The sequence below is a fragment of the Stegodyphus dumicola genome, chromosome 10 (genome assembly GCF_044657685.1).
Source record: "Stegodyphus dumicola isolate Sdum_Otavi_A_Nest chromosome 10, ASM4465768v1".
Classification (NCBI taxonomy): Eukaryota; Metazoa; Arthropoda; class Arachnida; order Araneae; family Eresidae; genus Stegodyphus; species Stegodyphus dumicola.
The window spans coordinates 157,755,620-157,776,689 of record NC_140777.1 but is presented as its reverse complement, the minus strand read 5'-3'; the positions used below and the strand labels follow the sequence as shown (position 1 = coordinate 157,776,689).

General features: G+C 33.8%; 1 protein-coding gene across 1 annotated transcript in view; it reads left to right on the top strand.

The window, feature by feature from the left end:
• The window catches only part of ValRS (Valyl-tRNA synthetase), a 147,353-nt gene that overhangs the window by 88,915 nt on the left and 37,368 nt on the right, over window positions 1–21,070 (top strand). The window contains exons 14-16 of the mRNA XM_085825741.1: window positions 5,946–6,036; window positions 8,939–9,044; window positions 9,201–9,271. Of these exons, the coding sequence (XP_085681867.1) occupies window positions 5,946–6,036; window positions 8,939–9,044; window positions 9,201–9,271 (268 nt within the window). The remainder of the gene's footprint in view (window positions 1–5,945; window positions 6,037–8,938; window positions 9,045–9,200; window positions 9,272–21,070) is intronic.

Sequence of the window (21,070 nt, the reverse complement as noted above, 5' to 3'; positions counted from 1 at the left end):
ACTCATGTCCAAAATTATGTTTACATGCATAAATTCACGGATTTCTCAGAGACTATGACTTATAATTTAATGAATTTTCGTGGAATCATACATAACATGATGACACATAAATGCAAAAGAAAAAATTGAAGATCACCTCATATGATATAAAATTGTAGCATGAAACAATAAAAATGGTAATAAAGTGTGACAAAGAGAGTTAAGAAAAAAAAAAAAAAAAGGAATGATTCAGAAAAAGAATTAAGTCTTACGAATTTAATATGGAATATGATCTCCCCTGACTTGTACACACATATCACAACGTGTTTTAAGGCTGGAAATAACGTTATTAACCACAGTTTGGGGAATTAATCTCCACTCTTCCAGCAATGCCGTCTTCAGAGCATTTACATCTCTAGGAGGAGGATGTATACATGCAATTGCTCTTCCAAGGTAGTCCCATAAGTTCTCTATCGGGTTAAGGTCAGGAGAGTTTGGTGGCCGAGGTATTCGCTTAATGTCTTCACTTTCAAGGAATTCATCAACGAGGTTTTCTCGATGTGGACGGGCATTATCATCCATAAATAAAAAGTCAGGTCCATATGCACCCCTGAAAAGTCTTACATAAGGATCTAAGATCTCATCTCGATATATCTGGCCTGTCACAGATCCGCTACTGAACACGTGTAGGGGCGTACATCCATCGATCATTATTCCACCCCATACCATGACACCTCCACTACCGAAACGGTCACGTTCCACAATGTTTGAGGGATCATTTCGTGTTCCTGACTCCCTCCAGATGTAAACACGTTTAGAATCACCAGTTAAACTAAACCACGACTCATCAGTAAAGAGAACATGGGACCATTGATGTTCAGTCCAGTTTTGATGTTCTTTACACCAATTAAAGCGATCCCTCTTTTTCTGTGAAGACAGTAAAACATATACCCTTGGCTTTCTGGCATACAGGCCTTTTTCATTAAGCCTTCTGTATATTGTTTGCCGTGATGCAAGAGTTCCAGTGGCGGCTGCAAGCTCTGAATTTAACTGGCGAGCAGTAGCCTTTCTGTTACGACGGGCAGTTAATGCCAGATACCGATCTTCAGAAGAAGTTGTCATTCGTTTCCGACCTTGTCCAGGCCTTCTTACAACACTTTCATCATTTTGAAACTGTTTCCATAGCTTAGAGACTGTCTGTCTTGAAATATTCAAACATGTGGCTGTTTCCTTGATTGAGTGCCCTGCTTTTAAACGGCCGATAATTCGCCACTTTACAGATTCTTCCAAATGATACTTCGAAGCCATAACAAACCGCTTTGAGTCCCTACACACTGAAATCAAACGCTATGTTGTAGAAATTCACTCAAATATTCAGTTTGCGCAAAGCGCTTGATTCACCCTTGGATGACGTAACGCCTAGATTTGCATATCACAAACCGTTTGATTACTTTTGATTGGATAATGCTAATTAGGCTTGGTTTTCACACATTCCCTGCAAATACGGATCACATTGATTCGATATTTCATTGAATATCATCATTTTTGGGTATGTAAAGATAATTTTGGACATGAGCGTATATAGATAGGTTTAAATGTTTCCAGCCTGTTTTTTAAAGAAATGGAATGTATTTTAATAATTTAATTTTTAGCATTATCTGTTTATACCTGAATACATTTTTCACATCATTTTATTAGCAAATTGCCTTTGAAATAGTAATCTAAGGTTTGAGTTAAAATAACATGCTGAATAATCATTATTGGTGAAGGTGAAGCAAAAATATTCAGTGTAGTATTCATAAATTTACAGGACTAGACTTGAATATAGACTTCCTTCTTCAATTGCAGAAGTGCAAATGAGGAAAGAGTAATCAGTGATAAGATAAGGCCATAAGAATTAGAGGAAGGAAGTCAAGCTACTAGCACCATCTGATTTTGAAAAATAAATACAAAATTTCCCAATTTCCTTAAAAGCTGAGTGTAAAGATAGTTTGGAATTCGGATTATTAACTGGAACTAAAAGATTTTTGTGACTGCGGAATGGATGATGTTTTTTAAATAATTTTGGCAGCAGAAAAAAGAAAATATGTGAGTTTCTGACCAGTAGTTTTGGGTACAGAGGATTTATGTGTTTCTTTTTTCCTAACATATAATTTATCTTCCTTAGTGCAAAATTTTAAGGCTAATGTAATTTAAACCACATTGGCAGGGAATTCTCCAGAAATTCATATCTGGAGTGGAGTCCTTAAGTATGTAATTGAAAAAAAATATATATATATTGACAGAAGAGAAAATCACCCAAATTGAATTTTTGTAAAATATGTGCAGTTTTATAGCTAATTGATGAAAAGAAAGAAATGGCAACAGAGTTCTTATAATTGATTAAAAACAAGAGGATGCTTTTTGATGTGTTGAGATGAGATTTTTTTTGAACCCCTTGGTCAATAATATTAGGTGGAAAGCATCTGTCACTAGCAGCTGCTTTTAGGTAATTTAGTTCTCACCCAAAAGCTGATTTGGAGGAGAAAACTTGAAGTGCATGGAAAACAAAGGAATAAAATGAAACTAACTTCTATTTAGTCAAATGGCATGATTTGAAGTATGGTGGGAAGCAAACAGATGAAGGGTTATGGTAAGCAGTAATATTGAAGTTGAATATGTTGTGCGTGACCAAGATGTGACAGACTTTCTTGTCTTGAAGATTTTCATATGAAATGGACAAAGCAGTTGTTTTACATCCTGTCTTGCTACTGTCACCTTGACTTTTAATCACCTATACCTCAATATTTTTTCTTGAACATGTGCAATGTTTTGCGATATCAATGCCCTTCCTCATGGTCTTTCATAAGAATCATTATCTATGAATTCCTGGTCCATGCAGAATCGTTTTTTCCATCCTTTCTTATAGAATAGAAAAGCATCGTTTTATGTCATTGGGATTAAGATTTTTGTAGTCAAAATAGTTTATAGTTAATCACAGAATGATACTCAATTTTTACTACTTTACAATACTTCAATTCAAACTACTTAGTGACTTAATACAGTAACTAGTCACAAAAGGATTTGATGTGATTTCTCTAGACAAATTTCCAAATTTATTTGTTTAGTATTGCCATTAAATGTCTGCAAGAAGAATTTATTGCCAAACACTTTTTTTATATGTAAGGGTAAGAACTTTTGGATTTCTTATGTAATTTTGGCAATCTCTTTTGCCATCAACCATTTTCATAAACAAAAACTGCCATCAAAAAGTGTAAAGCATCATTAATGAATAACTTTCATATTACAGAAGACTTGTTAAGTCTGCTTTGGTTTTATGTAACCCTGATTATTCTTCAATAAGCTAGTTTAGTTTTTGTAGGAATCAGTTAATTGCTAGTTTTGTATTTTTTCTTCACATTTGGGGGATGGGGAATTTTAAATTTAGGACCTGCTTCTAACAGAATGGCTTACAATTTTCAAAGTCATAGGATCCTGCCTTAAAAAATATATATCTTAATGGACATAATATGAAACTTTATTAAGAAAATATGTAAACAATAGCAATGCAATGAGAAATATTGTGACAAACTATCTTAATGGACATAATAGAGACTTTATTGGGAAAATATGTAAACAATGGCAATGCAATGAGAAATATTGTGACAAACAAATATCTGTTCAGCAGTGGTATTTACATCAAGTAATGTAACTTCTATCATGATTTTAAAGTTTAATAAAGAATGAAATGTTCCACCAAACATTTGCTGGAAGGATTGATGTAAGTTTTCATGGTTGATGGCAAAGCAATGTTATAACTATATTTTTACTTTCCCCTTCCCCCTCTTTTTTTTTTTTTTTTTTTTGTCCAAAGGGGCTTTGTCCCTGAAGGACTATTGTTTTTCTTTTGCGATTTTGTGTTGAATCACTATAAATGTCTGTTTTACTTTTCAAACTGTTGCCACCAAATGTTAGAGTCCTGCATTATATTTGAAGAAATTAAATAATGAAAAATCTGCATAAATGTATGCATATTTCTCGCATTGTGATAAAACAACAGTACATAGAGCCATCGAATTTTGAATGACGTAATCCTCCTATGAATATGGGCATGTGGAAGCCCAAATTTGAAATTTGGAATTTGTTTTATTATCAATTTCATATTTTGTAAAACTTTAACAAACTTTTGATTAACAAACTCAAGGTGTTCAAAGCAAGCAATGGCAACACTCTAAAGGGGGAGAAAGAACCTTTTTATCTCCAGCACGTGGAACTGTGTATCGGAAATTCTAGAGATATGCTCATTTTAAAATTATTTTGCGACATTGCTATTGAACTGAATTTTATGGTTTAAATGCAAAGAACATGATATTTAATAAATAAAGGTAACACACAAAACGTTAAAAAAAATGCCTCTTTGGACGTAGTTTAAAATCTGAAACCTTTCAGTTTAAAAAAAAAAAAAAAAATTAAACTTTTATTATTATTATTATTTAAATGCATTGCAAATTACATAATACAGTTTATTTTGAAACTGACTTGCAAATTAACATGTAATTTGTGACATATTTTAATACATATGTGACATAAGTAACATTCATTTTAATTTTCTATTTAGTATAAACTATAAACTGTGTTTTATTTTGAACTTTGATTATGAATGTCAGTTCATATTTACCTATTTATTGGAAGATTTGGATTTTATTAACGTTATCATTATCTTCATCAAAGTTGTTATTCTTCTAGTAAGAAATTTTTTTTTGAAGCAGTGAACAAACACATATTCCGGCATATAATGTGCACTTTTAATACAAAAAAATTAGACTGAAATTTACAGGTGAATTTTTTTATGTCATATATAAAAATGATAGAAAAAGCCAAGATGTTTAGGAAAAAACAATTTATTTCCATGTCTAGGAAAATTTTAAAATAAAAAAAAGTTGATTGTAAAAAAATTAGATTTCTACATTTAACTAAATGCTATTTATTTACAAGAAATGACATACTTTATGAACTTAAAAATTTTCATTATCAGATAACATGAAAATTTTGTCATATTTTTATCTTCTATTATATTTTTAGGCACATCATTGAATTCCCTTTCATCTTCACCATCACTGTTACTCACCATTACTGTTACTGATTCACAAATAATTAATCTTCTGCGTTTCCATCTAGATCGTTAAATACACTACATTATTTAAATGACTTTTGAATTATATCAGGTTTAATTTCATTCCATGCTTTTGTTATCCACTTACAACTATTTCGAGACTAACGTGATGCATTTGGCCTCCTTTTGTAAATGTTTTTTTCACCTTCTTACAGACACGCATTCCACTGTCGTTTTGAATATCCTTTGAATGATTAAGACACAATAACACGCCGAATAAATACTAATTCAGAAGTCAAACAATAAAAATCAGCATTATATTTTCAAAATTTTCGCAGTACTAGTTTTGATGGTTTTTACCGAACCACCATCCTCAGCTGCAAAACCGCCATTTTCAGCTGCAAAACAGTAAAATGAGCAAGAGTCGGTTTTGCAGCTGAGGATGGTGGTTCTGTAAAAACCATCGAAACTAGTCCTGCGAAAATTTTGAAAATATAACGCTGATTTTTGTTGTTTGACTTCTGAATTAGTATCCTTTGAATGGTTTATTGACACACACATCTAAAACACACACTAATGACATTAATTCATCTGGAATAACTTTCTCTATTAGAGTATATTTCATCATAAGGGGATACTATGCCACACTCATTAAAATGTAAATCGCGACTTTAGTTAAAGTGACATTAATTTTTTATATAGGTTATAGTACTGTTCAAAATTATGGAAACTAAACAGACTTTCCTAAGAACTCTGAAAGAAAATGTGAGCAGAAATTTTTTCAATTAGTTTTGCTAATATTTCATATGGATACCTGTAAATGTGGATATATGGCTGTAATTTTTGTTTTATATTATTTTATCAAATTGCTTAGGGATTGGTGTGTTTCACGACAGCTGTGGTGGGGACATAGAATTCCTGCTTATTATGTTACCATAAAAGATGCAAAGAATGTAGCTGATTCTGTAAGTGCAAATGTTTCTTAGTTTTATATTCTTCTAAAGTAAAATGATGTATTAAAAATTTAATTTTGAAATTTCTGTTACTGTTTATTCTAAAATTATGGCATTTTTTATTTACATTCTTTATTTTATTTCTTTATTTTTTTATTTTTCATTCGGGTTACAGTGCAGTTTGTCAGCATTGCAATTGTTTATTCATATTACCCACTTAGAAGTTAGTTTAAGGCACACTTTAACAAACTACTAAGAAGTACCTCCTGTTCACCCATGAATGTTTTTGTGTTTAAATTCTGGAAACAAATTTTAGATAAATGCTCATTTTTTCACTTAAAACGGTTTGCTATTAAACAGCTTCAAATGGGCCCTTTCTTTCAATTACAAATTAAATTATGGCTTTTTAATATTTTAAAGCATTTTTGAAGTCTATCTGCTGTAAAAATAGTTGTATCCATCTTCTTACAAAATAATCTTGGTTAAATGTTATGGTTAAACAAATATACCAGCCTTTATATATACATAAAAATTTGACAATTGCTGATGTATTTATCTATAATTCAGGAATAATTTTCATAACTTCTGAAATATTGCTGATTATTGTAGTGAACTCTTTAACGTTAACCTCTACCTAAAAGGATCACCTCGTAAAGTGACTAATGTTTATTTCAAACATTACAAATAAATATCAGTTTTGAATATTGCTTTTTTGAAACAAGTATCTCCACAGAAGACCTAAACCATCTCAAGAGGTTGATCATAGTGTTTTGTTAAGTTGTATAACAGATTTATTTTGTATATTCAGTTCATTTTATAATTCAAACGATTAACTGAAAAAATTTGATTATTTTTTATAACAGAAAATATGATTATATGACTCTTATTTTGATTTGTTTTCCTGTATTAATATTATTATCTCTTACTTGGTCTTTACAATATATTTGTTCCCAGTTTTCTGATAATTCATTTAACCTTTGCTCAGATATGTTAAATAACATGCATAGTGTTTATATATAACATGCATAGTATTAAAATGCATAGTGTTAAAGTATTTGAGTAATATATATGGTATTTTTTTTATTAATGAGGTATGAGTGGCAATTATGTGAATCATGTGAGAAAAATGAGCATGAAAATAATGATTTTCCCTCAGATATTTTCAGTCACCTTTTTTAAAAGGTTAAGGTGACCCACCCTTTTTTTGTGTGTGTGAGTGAGAGAGAGGGGGAAAAATAGAGAACTACTGTATGATCATGAATACCATATGCCACCAAATAAGGCATGCACCCGATATTTTTGATGCACCAAAAGAGAAAAAAAGTCTGCGAATATGGCGTGCATATTTTCATCAAGTCCACTGAAAGCTTAAGTTACAGAAAATATTTTTCTGGATTGCAAGCATAAAGAAATATGATACCGATTGACAGTTATCAGGAAAGAAATCAGAGCTGCCCCCTGCAGCTTTTGCAGCTCCTGCCTAAGTACGTAGCAATACATGCCCAGTAACATTTTAATGGGAAGGAGTAAATCAGTTACCAGAATTTAAATCTGTGGCAGAAAGAAAAAACTGCTAATTTAAGTATGTAATATAAAATTTTATTCGTTACACAATATCTTCAGTTGGCAACAATCACTGCAATAAATATGGATTTAAAAGTCCCAAGTGATCCTTTAAAATCTACATGTAATCTAACAAAGGAAGACAACTTACCACACTATGGCACTTCTTCAGTCTTGTAACACATGTAGATTGTCAATCTTCCTCGCCTTCTGTGCTGCTGTCGATGATGATGCTCTCTGAACTGCTTGTATTCTCTTCTTCCTCATCATCCCATATTGCACTATCCTCACTTCCATCCATCTATTTGATATTCCACACTTTTTGAAGCTCTTAACAATAGGTTCTTGTGAAATTCCATCCCAGGCAGCTTTGATCCATCCACAGATTCGAGTTATTTCAGGTTTCTTGATGCGACCACTGTGTCACTGCGTGATTTCCAGCAGCCATGCATTCCATATACATTCTTTTCAGTGCTGCTTTAAATGGACATTTAATGCATACATCTAGTAGTTGCAGTATAGATGTCAACACATCCAGAATAACCACAAGGTTAGTCCTTTTTTCCTGGCACATTTTTTGCACTGCATCAATCCTATGTGCACAAAAACTATTCAGGACTAACATACTTCAGACATAATCCAGCATATTTTCAGGGGATACCATAACTTCAAAAAGAAATCATTTATGTTGACAATCTTGTGTTTACCTGGCCTATATTGCTTCGTTTTGCATAAGCCGCGCATCTCGATTTTTCCGATTAAAATTATATAAAAACGTACAGTAACAAAGATTACATGGTTTGGCAATTTGCCAGATGACAAAATTTGTGGTTTTCAAATTCTCCGGAGACAAAGGCATAAATCTTAAGGCATTTCAAAACCAAGAATGAAATTATAATTTTATTACCACTAAAGTACTAAAATGAGACTGCAGTAGAAGATTATGTCATAAGAAGAAAGGTTTGCAGAGAGGATGCTGTTTCAAAGGCTCCTGCATTCGTACAGCTATTTATTTTTGGTAACAAGAACTCATGTTTATAGAATTCTATCAACTACAGATAAAAGTACTGTACAATTGTTGGTTGGAATAATTACAAGTGTTCTTTTTTTCAAACTTCTATATTTGTCTGTATTTTTTGGATTTATTTTAAATTTAACATAATAGCCATTCTTTTCATGAACTTTGTATATATTACTAGAAATGCCATTCCTCTCTCTAGACAGATTTTTGTGCCAGTGTTTACATTTAGCTCCTGTAAACCAAAAATTACTATTTATATTTCATAATTAGCATAATTTAATATTCACTGTATAGTTTAATTAATAGATGTAACTACTGATATTTATATAGGAGACGGACAATGAAAGATGGATTAGTGCTAGATCACTTGAAGAAGCTCAAGAAAAGGCTGCCAAAAAGTTTAATGTGTCTCCTGAAGATGTAGACTTGAGACAAGGTAATTTAATTAAAAAATTCAGCTCTGTGTGTTACATTTGGCATAAGATATACACATGTAAACTTGATAAAAAAATTATCTTGTGTATTTGCAATTGCTTATGACTTTTATGAAGAATTTTTACTTAATGCTTTACTTTATATTTGCAACTTTTAGATGAAGATGTGTTAGATACTTGGTTTTCTTCTGGTCTTTTCCCTTTTTCAATTTTTGGATGGCCAGATGAGGTAGATTAAATTTTCTCACCTATGTATTTATTTTAATCTTTATATATAAAAAAAAGTTTGAGTTCCTGTGTAACATATGAATTATAATGCAAAACTGATAGCCACTGAATGTTAAAAGAAATAAATGTTCTTATTTAATTGTGAATGCTTCATTTCTTAAAACTTTTAAAATGCTAAAGGGGCCTACCAGCAACCGAGCAGTCAGGTTGCTGAAAACTGGTAGTTCTGACCTGTGTTCGATTCCAGGTGAACGGGCTGGCTGCATGAGCGTTTTCATGGTTTTTCTCATATGTAACATGTATACGAGCCAGTTTCACACAGGCAGATAGCCCTAGTGTGCTTTTCGGTAGTCAAATAAACCAGACAAACTTAAAACTCTTAAGTATATATCCTGGTAAAAGGTGTGCAGATGTTTGAGTTTTCATGCAAATTTTATGGTAAATAATTTTAGGATTTCGAATAGAAAATAAGGAAATTATACTTATGCTATCCAAGCAATATTTGTCAGTTATCTTTTTATTTGATTTCTCTGATGGAAAAAAAAAAAACTGCTACGCAGGAGTTTTTTTAAGTCTTGCTGTTCTTGGTGAATTTCAGAAATAGGGATTTTATATGGAGTAATATTTGACTAAAAATAGTTAGAATTGTTTTCTTTTAAGTATTACAGATGTAGTTGTTTGTTAATCTAATTTGTCGAAGCATTCCATCCATTGTATATTGTTTGTAATACTTTTTATTCCATGGAAGAAAATATTTGTAATGTGTAAGAGGGAAATTTAAATATAAGCCATGCTGTTGATTGAACTTATTCCATCATAAATTTTTGTGTAGTCAATTTACTGTATAAAAGTTAACATGACTTCATTTTGTGAAAGACAAAAAATGCTGGAAAATAAACACTTTCTTTTATATGCACTGGTCATCAAAATTAAAGGATTAGGAGAAACACTATTCTTACTAAGTTAATGTTGCAACCAGTGCTCAATGCTGCAATTATGTATGTTGGTTAAATACAAATGAAATCAAATTAACCCTTCACGCATACATTAGTGCAGGAAATATGTAAATTCGCTAGCCGACAATGTAGTGCTCAGTGGGTGCATGTTGGAGTTCCGTTCTATAGTGTTGTTTAAAGTGAATGGTTTCTGAAAGTGATCAGTAGTCGGTAATTATGACTCAAAGGCATCATTTAAGTGAAGGTCAAAAGTGACGAATAATTGGTAGAATCGAGGGAGGTCAAACACAAATGAAAGTTGCTCGAGATCTGAATATTCTTCAAAGTTTGTGTCACTCTGAATATCATATTAACCCCTTGAGGACCAGCGCACCGGAAATAAAACTCAGTCATGGGAACGAACGCTCTGAAACGGAGCGTCACTACCGGCCCGCGCATTTTAAGCAGTTAAGCCTAAGTTTACAAAAAAATTCGTATAAAATCAGCATTTTAATAAAAAGACTCCAAATTTATAAATTATATATATACTATACTTCTATTTAATATTATTAAAATAAAAAATATAACGTTGATACAAATGAATGAAATATGCAAAAAACTAAAATTATTACTATGTACATGAAAACAAATACTATACACAATAAAACAAAGCTGCAAATATTACAAACACAAAATAAAAAAAGAGGAAATTAAGAATAATAATATATTCTGAATAAAATCGAAATTTAAAAATTCTGCTGTGTGTGATATAGTTCAAAACAAGGATCCACACAGAGTCCAACATTGCATATTTTGCACTCATAATATGATGTTTGTTTTCGATTTTTTTTAGCACATATGACACATCTTCTTCTACTTTTATTTCCTTTCCCATCTATATAAATTTTTGGAAAATGTCTACCAGTTAGACGAAATGGTTGAATGCCCGGTAATTTTGAACAAGTTTTTGAGCTCCTTGGTTTAGCGAATTTTCCTATTATTTGATGAATAACTCTGGATCTGAATTCCAAAGCAGATATTTTCTCGCCTTTTACCTTCGAATATATTACATTTGCATTTAGAAGTGCCATATCTAACAAACCAAAAAACAGCTTTTTATACCATTTTACTATTTTTCTAAATGCTGGATAGTGATGAATAATAGAATCGCCAATGTCAACACCCCCCATATTGTGATTATACTCCACAACGCAGAGTGGCTTCAAAATGTCCTTTCCAGTCTTTCGGTCTTTTTTACCAATTGGCACAATAACGCCGTCATGTATAGTTGATAACATCAGCACTTTTTTCTTTTTGTCATTAAATGCAAATAAATTCACTGAATTTTCCGATCACATATCCCTAAACTTCTACGAAACACACACATAAAAAAAAAAAAAAAAAAAAACGGCGCCTAAACCAAACATAAATATTTTACTCTTACCCGTTGCTAATCCGCTGAATGTACTCCCCCATATTCTCCTAATGAAAAAAACAAAGCAATAAACAAGTCACTTGAACTCACACATGCTCTTTCAAACACCCATGTTTCCCAGTTTGTTTATATTAACTAGAAGAAATTCTTTCTTCCATTTCACTATTTGATTAATTCATCTATTTCGAAATCTCGCTCTGTAAAACCTCAAAAGACAAACGCAATTCTACTCCAACATTTCAACTAATAAACGTTCCATAAATTTCCACAATCTGTCAAAATATAAACACAGCGAGCAATAAATCCCAGCCCTTTAAAGAGCAGTGATTCTCACTTTGTTTACATCAATAAATATATCAAATACAGAAGCATAGAACAGAAACCAATGCCGTTCATGAAGGTCAAATACCATATGAGTCGACCGTTGTGAAAACCGTTGCCGTTAAACGCCATCTAGTAGCATTTAAAAATTCAAATAAAACGTTCCGATTTCTGATTACGCATACGCGACGCTGGTCTCTCCATATCAATCGGAGCTCTTCGCGAGGAAGCGACGCTGGGCTGATAAGAGTGGAATCGCTGCGTCGCGTCCACGCAACCTTGGTCACAAACGGGTTAAGAGTTTGAAGCCTTTTTTAAAGCACTGGCTCAATTGATAGACAGCCTGTTCAAGGGTAAGCAACAACTGCATTAGAAGAATTAGTTGTCAGTTCAAGGAAACCACAAAGGGTTACAAGAGATTTGGTTTTAGACCTTCAGGCTGCCACAGGAGCTCAAATTAACTGTTCCACTGTTGCACGAAGGCTTAATGAGGTTAGACTGTCTACGAGAAACACATGGTTGCGTCCCATCCATTCCAGCTTCCAGAGGGGCCTGTTCAAACTTGTGCCATTGTCATATTCAGTGAAGCCAAGACCACTGGGCCTAAGTATTCTTTAATGTTGAGTCCAGATATAGTTTGAACTGTGATTCTAGATGTGTTTTAATCTGGTGAGAGAAAGGAACACTCAGTTCCTTCCTTTGCCCGTGCCTGCGGTTTAATGGTTTGGGAGGAACCATGACAAATGCGCCATGGAAGATATACAGCCAAACTGCATATCTTCCAAGGAAGCTCTGTAACCACCCAGTGATATGTAGACGAGGTACTGGAACCCCAAGTTAGACTGTTTAGGGTTGCTGTTGGCCCAGAGTTTTTCCTAACGGAATACAGTGCTCGGCCTTATTGAACATATGTGGTGTCAAATACTTGCAAACAGAAGATATTACTCGAATGGATTGACCACCTTACTCACCCGAGTTGAATCTGATTGAGCACGAGTGTGGTGCCTTGAGACTTCGAATTTTGGCACACCAAATTCCTCCCTGGACCCTCCAGGAGCTGAAAAGTGCACTTTTAGAATAAAATTTAAAAACGAAAGTTCCTTGAAAAGAAATATATGAAAATAAAGCATGTGAAATTACAACTGCCATAAATTTGTCGAATGGTTGGGGAATAAATAATTATTTGCATTATCAAAAATATTCAAGGAGGGGCATGCCATTCCACAAGACTTGATCAACAATTTGATCAGGTCTGTGAGTTCAAGATGTGATGTATGCATATTTGTTTGAGATGACCATACATTAAAGAAAATTTTTTTCCAGAAAAAGTGACTTAATTTTTCCATCATTTTCCAATTTCCATAAATTTGGTTTTAATATCAATATTTTGTGAATAATTAACTGCCAAACATTGTAATTTATCTTATTTAATGCTTTTGTACAACTTTCTATTAATAATTTTTCTTTAAATGTCAGTTATGTTTCATTTCTATCATTATGCTTTAATTTTGACGACCAGTGTATATACCTATATTCCCTTCTGACAACCAGTGTATTCCCTTCTTGATATTGAATTTTTACATAGTAATTTTGGAAATTTTAAATGTCATATTGCACTTCAGTATATTTTGCTACTATTATTCATATAAAAATGACAAACTGTAAGATAATGAAATGTTGACTAACTAATTGTGCAGTCTTATATCATTGACTGAATTTTTAAATATGTTTAATTTTCAGAATTAATATCAATATGTATGTAATTTGCATTTTTAAATAGGGTTATATTAAAAGAGTTTCGACACCATGGTTAAATAGTTTTACTTCTAGGTACCATGTTATATCTGAAATTCCTATATTGTTAAATGTTAAATATGAAACTACTTGCCGTTAAAGGAAGTGATCGTATAGTGAAACGTGTACAGCATTTTTGCGTTGTGAAAAAAATGCATTCCGGGACCGCACCGTGAGAGGATCGAAAACATAAAACATATACAAGATATAAAGGAAAAGTCCATATTAAATATATAAAGAAAACATACTGTAAGAGGTTCCAGATTAAATATTAGTTTATTCAATTACAACACAATAAGAAAGATCTTAACCTCATCTGAGAGTCTGTTCATTTAAATTCATAAAAGAACTTAAGGTTTGTCTGGTGATTTAAAAGAAAGGAAAGGGAAACAATTTATGGCCAGAGAGTTAAATTTTAGTTTCGACGTTGTTTTTACTGCTAAGGACGTTTTTGAAAAACTTGCCTAAAGTTCAAACACACCAAAAAAAATGATACTTATCTTGAGTGGACATCTTGAAGTGGAGGAGAGCTCATATCTTAGCTCTATCCTTACGTCACTTGGCAAATCCGCAAGACAGAGACTCGAACGGCACGACAATAAATTACATCAGCTATACCGTCAAATCTTACGCCGGCTACTGGTTTCCATAGAAGAAAATTGTTCCACTGGAAGCAAGAGAACAGCTTACACCGCACGGCTGTCTGCCTAGACTCTCAGCTCCACCAAGGAAAACGTAGACAATTAAGCTAGGCATTTTAGAGAACGGCTAACGCAGGCTTCCAGTTGTCTAAGGTGACATAATTCCTTCTGTTTTCAAGTCGGAGTTCAGAGGACATCGTCCTGACTTTTGCCGATACAGATAGAGACCCAAGTCTCTGTTAATTTTTTTGTTATTCGCTCAACAGTTTTTTTTTTTCTTCGCATTTTTGAGAAAACCCGCGGCCGGGGAGCATAATTGCCGCTCCCCGCCGGAAGCACTGCTCGATGCCGACTAAATCTTTTCCTTTCTCCTTCGCAACACCCACAAGTTTTCTTCTCAGTCTCCGTCAACAAGTCCGTCAAGCCCGAAAGTCAGCGAATCCAAGCAGTGGGTGCCTAAGCGAGTCCAGAGTAAGTGTGTAAGAGAGTCTCGCCTCTTAACCAAAACGCAGCCGGGGAGCATATTTGCCGCTCCCCGCCGGAAAACACCTCTCGGAGTCACTTACATTTTGTCCAGCAAGCCCAAAAATCAGCGAGTCAGTCCGAGAGTCAGCCAAAAGTAAGTGTGTATCCAACTCGAATTTCCTTCGTCTCCTTCACAAAACGGGCTCCCACTATGGCTTCACTTATCGCCCCCTTAATTATGGCAAAATCTTCGTTTTCAACTCCAGAATGCGGAAATAAGGGTGATCACGCATGCGCGCCCTTCTTCACTTAGCCAACAACCGGACCCTCAATCGCCAAAAACCTGAATGACTTACATTGAAAGACAAGTAGCAACCTTTGACCTTTCCGTCACGTACTTTCCTCTCTTAAGGTCAACTAACAATGAAAATTCTTTCTCGAACATTCTGAAGCGCGCGAAATCATGACTTGGCGAAAATTGCCTCCCTTTCCCTGCTTCTTTCACAATGAATAAAAGTTTGTACAAGATTACAAATAGAGGAAAATAAATAATACTCTTTTAAACTAAATAATATTTCCAGAAGCATCTGTTTTTTCCCCAAAATTAAAGCCTTAAATTAAATAATTCAGAATCAAAATAAAATTTAAATTTCCATAAATCATAAAATCATTCACCTAATTTTTATAACGCTATCCGGTAATTTCTCTACATAACATTCCTTTCCCCTAAGGAATTAAATTTTGGTTTACCAAAATTTAGCAGACAGACACTTCTTGAAATACCATGACTCATACTGTGCAATAAGGCTAAAGGATAACATAATGTAACAATATTTCACACGACTCCTTGGTAACAGTGACGTTACTGACACATTAAATTTCAAGTCCAAAATGTGCAAGTAAAACAACAAGATTAATCAAAGCAATTACTAATTAAAATACTCAAAGAAAATCATCAAAAATAATTAATCAAAAAAATCAATTAAATCACTTAATTAATTACATAGAAATATTCAGAACACATACAAAAATAAAAATAAAAATAAGGTGCTAATCACCAACAAAATATGTCTAAGATCAATCAATAATGACAAAAAGAATTTCTCTTTTTTTTTGTTTTTTTTTCAGTTCATTACATCACACTAGTGTTGCAGTCTCTGTGTGGCCACATTTCTGAACGTTTATTTATCTATTCATTCCTTTTCAGTCCATTAATGTAAACAATTTCACCTGAGGTGGAACACATTCTACTATTGCGACAATTTCTGCTGAGCACAATCATGGAGTACATTAAATGAGTACGGAGTTGTCAATGCAAGCGAGGGAAAACCCTGTAGTTAGAAATCATTGTGTTAACAACCCCCCCCCCCCTGCAGCCTTCAACGCGAGAAAATGAAAGCAACCAACCCCGGAATGTGAACTCAGCACCACAATACTCCTTAGTAGAGGAACTTGACCTTAAAAGAAACCAGATTTCACCCTCCTACGTCTCACCTTCGACCAAGGAAGAACAATCACTCTTTCAAAGTTGAAGAAGACTTTATCTTTCAATTTTTGCCTTACAATAGATAAGCCACTGAATGTGTTCGGATACTCACACCCGAAGAAGGAAATAATCTAATCCAATTGTTCACACCAAAAAAATGAAATAAGTAAAAATAAGATAATTAACGTGCCGCAGATACATAAAATAAATTCCTGAGAAAAATAACACACTAATAATTCAAACAATTCCAAATAAAATATGTCACATGAACGTATTCAAATAAGGAGTAAAGACCCCTTTTAAGTACTACGAAATTGAATAACTTCCAGGAATGAATCCCAAACAATCACGTCTAAGAACAGAAGCGGCCTGATCAGGGCCAAGCATTAGAAAAGAAAAGAACGTTACAACACAAGGAACCTCGGAACCAGCCGAAAATACCCCACACAAAGAAATCAGAAAGAAGGAAAACGTGATTGTCCAAAAATTCAGTTCAACCAAAATCAATTCCGAGAATGAACATAACGAATACGCTGTGCAAATACCAATTAGAATTTTATCCAATACACACACAAAAATAATACTAATACCCAATGCATGTACAAAATAACGTTTGGCCAAAAATTTACAAATACTACCAAGATACACATATACACATAAAATGAAAATACAATTAAACTGTAAAAATTTCGTACATAATTCAAATGAGCAATGAGATCAGCGATACTTAAAAAAAATTTAAACTGCAATACCTAAACAAATACACAAATAGTCATTATGTTAAACCATATCAAGTCAAAAAATATTTCACTGTAATTCAAATCAAGCCAAAAAAAAATCAACCAGCAAGAGTGAAGTGCCGCTAAAAATTTCAAACCTCACGGTAAACACTAGTGAGTAACAACACCAAACTTAAGTCCCCTTAGTAAGACAACACCAAAAAAAAATCCAATAATTCTAAAAATCCCTTAAGTCCACGAGAAAAAAATTCAACCTAGTCAAAGAAATCAATCAAAGCTGGACTGAAGCACGTTACTAGAACACTAAATAAAATATCACAAATCAAAAAGGTGTTCAAAACAAACCCCCCAATTTAGGCGAAAACTGAGATCTATTCTGCATCAGACTCTTCCAAAACGTTGTATAGTAACCTAAGTAGCAGCCTTCAGCAACACCTCCACCCAAACAAAAGAAACAAAGTAACTCTTTACCGCATCCATGTAAGCTGAGAAAAGCGCTGTATTATGAATGACAGACCCAAACTTTACGTATCAAGCAAACCTCCAGACACGTTGAAAGAGAACATAAGATCTCTTATCTCGGAAAGAAAAGTGCGCTGACTGAAACGTTACCAGTCTGAACCAACACAATGAAAAAAGATACAACAATAGTTTTCTCAGATAACAAGTTCCTGTTTCTCCCGGTGTAAGAGGTCAAGTGCCACCATGAAGTGCAAGTATTTACAAGAAAACGAGCTTTCAGGACATTACAACTTCACGCAAGACCTAACTGCAAGCAACAAATGCAAAGTTCTCAAAAGTGCTAAACTAAAAAAAAATACTCATAACTCGTAACTCAGAAATCCATAAAAATCACACAAATGAAATCCATAACTCAAATTCTACTATTTTCTTATGACCACAGAAATCTCAATTCTTCCACAGAAACTAAACATCAGAGAACTTACATTTTACGGACCTTGGCAGAAACCACCAGAAAACAACACACAAACTTGATACAACTATCTTGATACTAATAAGTCAAACCAAAACAAGAATTGACCCCAAATTCCGCAACAAGTCCAACCAAGAAAGAAAATTCAGTACCTCAAATCACATCTATTACGATTAACTAGCAAATTCAAGACAAACTACTTGTAATCAACAGAAAATTCCCGCTCATGAGTACAGAGCAAAAGTAACTAATCTTCTCAAACTTATCTAAAAATTTCCACAAACCAAATTCCCGTTGTCACCAAAATTCTCATTAAAATTCACTTTCTACAATTCACAAGACTAAATTTCTACTGTTTAAACAATTCTCACCTGACAACTTTTCACAAACTTAAAACTCAGAAGATAACTAATCTCAATTACTCTGACTCATTAAACTAATTAGAACTTCACTCAAGCTGATGAATGCAATACAAAAAAATTAAATAACCAAACATCACTATTGCTGATCTCAGGCAAAAATTCAAATCTAACCCATGTTCACTTTAAAACAGAATTTGGCAATTGAAAAATAACCTTCAATTTTTTAACTCATTCATTTGTATCATTATGCCTTCAGAACTTATAAAATTCATTGCTCAATACTAAATTAAATTTTCTAACACATTACACAATATACTGGAATCATAACAAAACATTGTAAATCAAAACGCAATAATATACTACGCTAGAGAATCATGAAAACATTACATACATTTCACAAAATATTATTCAACTAAGTCAAAAAAATCAAAATTTCTCTAACGTTACCCCTCACAATTATACATTTCACAAGATTCTAGGTTAAATAATTAGCAAAAACACACACAAAAAAAATTTCTAGCTACGCATAGCTATGGCTTGTCTCATTCAGTAAAATAATTAGAGTCTTTAATCTCTTTCTCTTAGAAGTGCTCAAAAAATGAGTCCAGTTTTTACCGACAAGCACTCGAAACTTGTTACAAGGATACACAAATAGCATAGGATTATCGTGAAATAATTCATTTTCCATCTTGTATCAGAAATCAGAAATCAAAAGTATACATCCAGAAAACACTCAAGGATTTTCTACAGTAAAAATATACAGTATCTATTCTCCTACATTAAAAATATATATTTTTCCTAACTTTAAAGTTCAATTCTGTGTGCCTAACGCTAAAGTCCAAAATTCCTGAAATTCACACACATTTTCAAACTTTATCACTCTCGTATTAACAAATAAGCAAACACAAATCAAAAACTCTAATTAATCCTAGCACCTAAAATTTAACACCTTCTTAAAACAGTAAGTTATACGAAATAAATAAATTCACAAAATCAGTTAGTGATTCGATCCTTCACTAAGCAGAGGTCACGGCACCAATGTTATGAAGAACAGAAGTTTCGTGAGAGGATCGTATAAACACAAAAAAAAAATATACACTTATCTGGTGTAGACATCTTGAAGTGGAGGAGAGCTCATATCTTAGCTCTATCCTTACGTCACTTGGCAAATCCGCAAGACAGAGACTCGAACGGCACGACAATAAATTACATCAGCTATACCGTCAAATCTTACGCCGGCTACTGGTTTCCATAGAAGAAAATTCCGTGCCATCCTGGTCACGGCACCAATGTTATATTAAAAGAGTTTCGACACCATGGTTAAATAGTTTTACTTCTAGGTACCATGTTATATCTGAAATTCCTATATTGTTAAATGTTAAATATGAAACTACTTGCCGTTAAAGGGAGTGATCGTATAGTGAAACGTGTACAGCATTTTTGCGTTGTGAAAAAAATGCATTCCGGGACCGCGCCGTGAGAGGATCGAAAACATAAAACATATACAAGATATAAAGGAAAAGTTCATATTAAATATATAAAGAAAACATACTGTAAGAGGTTCCAGATTAAATATCAGTTTATTCAATTACAACACAATAAGAAAGATCTTAACCTCATCTGAGAGTCTGTTCATTTAAATTCATAAAAAAACATAAGGTTTGTCTGGTGATTTAAAAGAAAGGAAAGGGAAACAATTTATGGCCAGAGAGTTAAATTTTAGATTCGACGTTGTTTTTACTGCTAAGGACGTTTTTGAAAAACTTGCCTAAAGTTCAAACACACCAAAAAAAAATGATACTTATCTTGAGTGGACATCTTGAAGTGGAGGAGAGCTCATATCTTAGCTCTATCCTTACGTCACTTGGCAAATCCGCAAGACAGAGACTCGAACGGCACGACAATAAATTACATCAGCTATACCGTCAAATCTTACGCCGGCTACTGGTTTCCATAGAAGAAAATTGTTCCCACTGGAAGCAAGAGAACAGCTTACACTGCACGGCTGTCTGCCTAGACTCTCAGCTCCACCAAGGAAAACGTAGACAATTAAGCTAGGCATTTTAGAGAACGGCTAACGCAGGCTTCCAGTTGTCTAAGGTGACATAATTCCTTCTGTTTTCAAGTCGGAGTTCAGAGGACATCGTCCTGACTTTTGCCGATACAGATAGAGACCCAAGTCTCTCTTAATTTTTTTGTTATTCGCTCAACAGTTTTTTTTTCTTCGCATTTTTGAGAAAACCCGCGGCCGGGGAGCATAATTGCCGCTCCCCGCCGGAAGCACTGCTCGATGCCGACTAAATCTTTTCCTTTCTCCTTCGCAACACCCACAAGTTTTCTTCTCAGTCTCTGTCAACAAGTCCGTCAAGCCCGAAAGTCAGCGAATCCAAGCAGTGAGTGCCTAAGCGAGTCCAGAGTAAGTGTGTAAGAGAGTCTCGCCTCTTAACCAAAACGCGGCCGGGGAGCATATTTGCCGCTCCCCGCCGGAAAACACCTCTCGGAGTCACTTACATTTTGTCCAGCAAGCCCAAAAATCAGCGAGTCAGTCCGAGAGTCAGCCAAAAGTAAGTGTGTATCCAACTCGAATTTCCTTCGTCTCCTTCACAAAACGGGCTCCCACTATGGCTTCACTTATCGCCCCCTTAATTATGGCAAAATCTTCGTTTTCAACTCCAGAATGCGGAAAT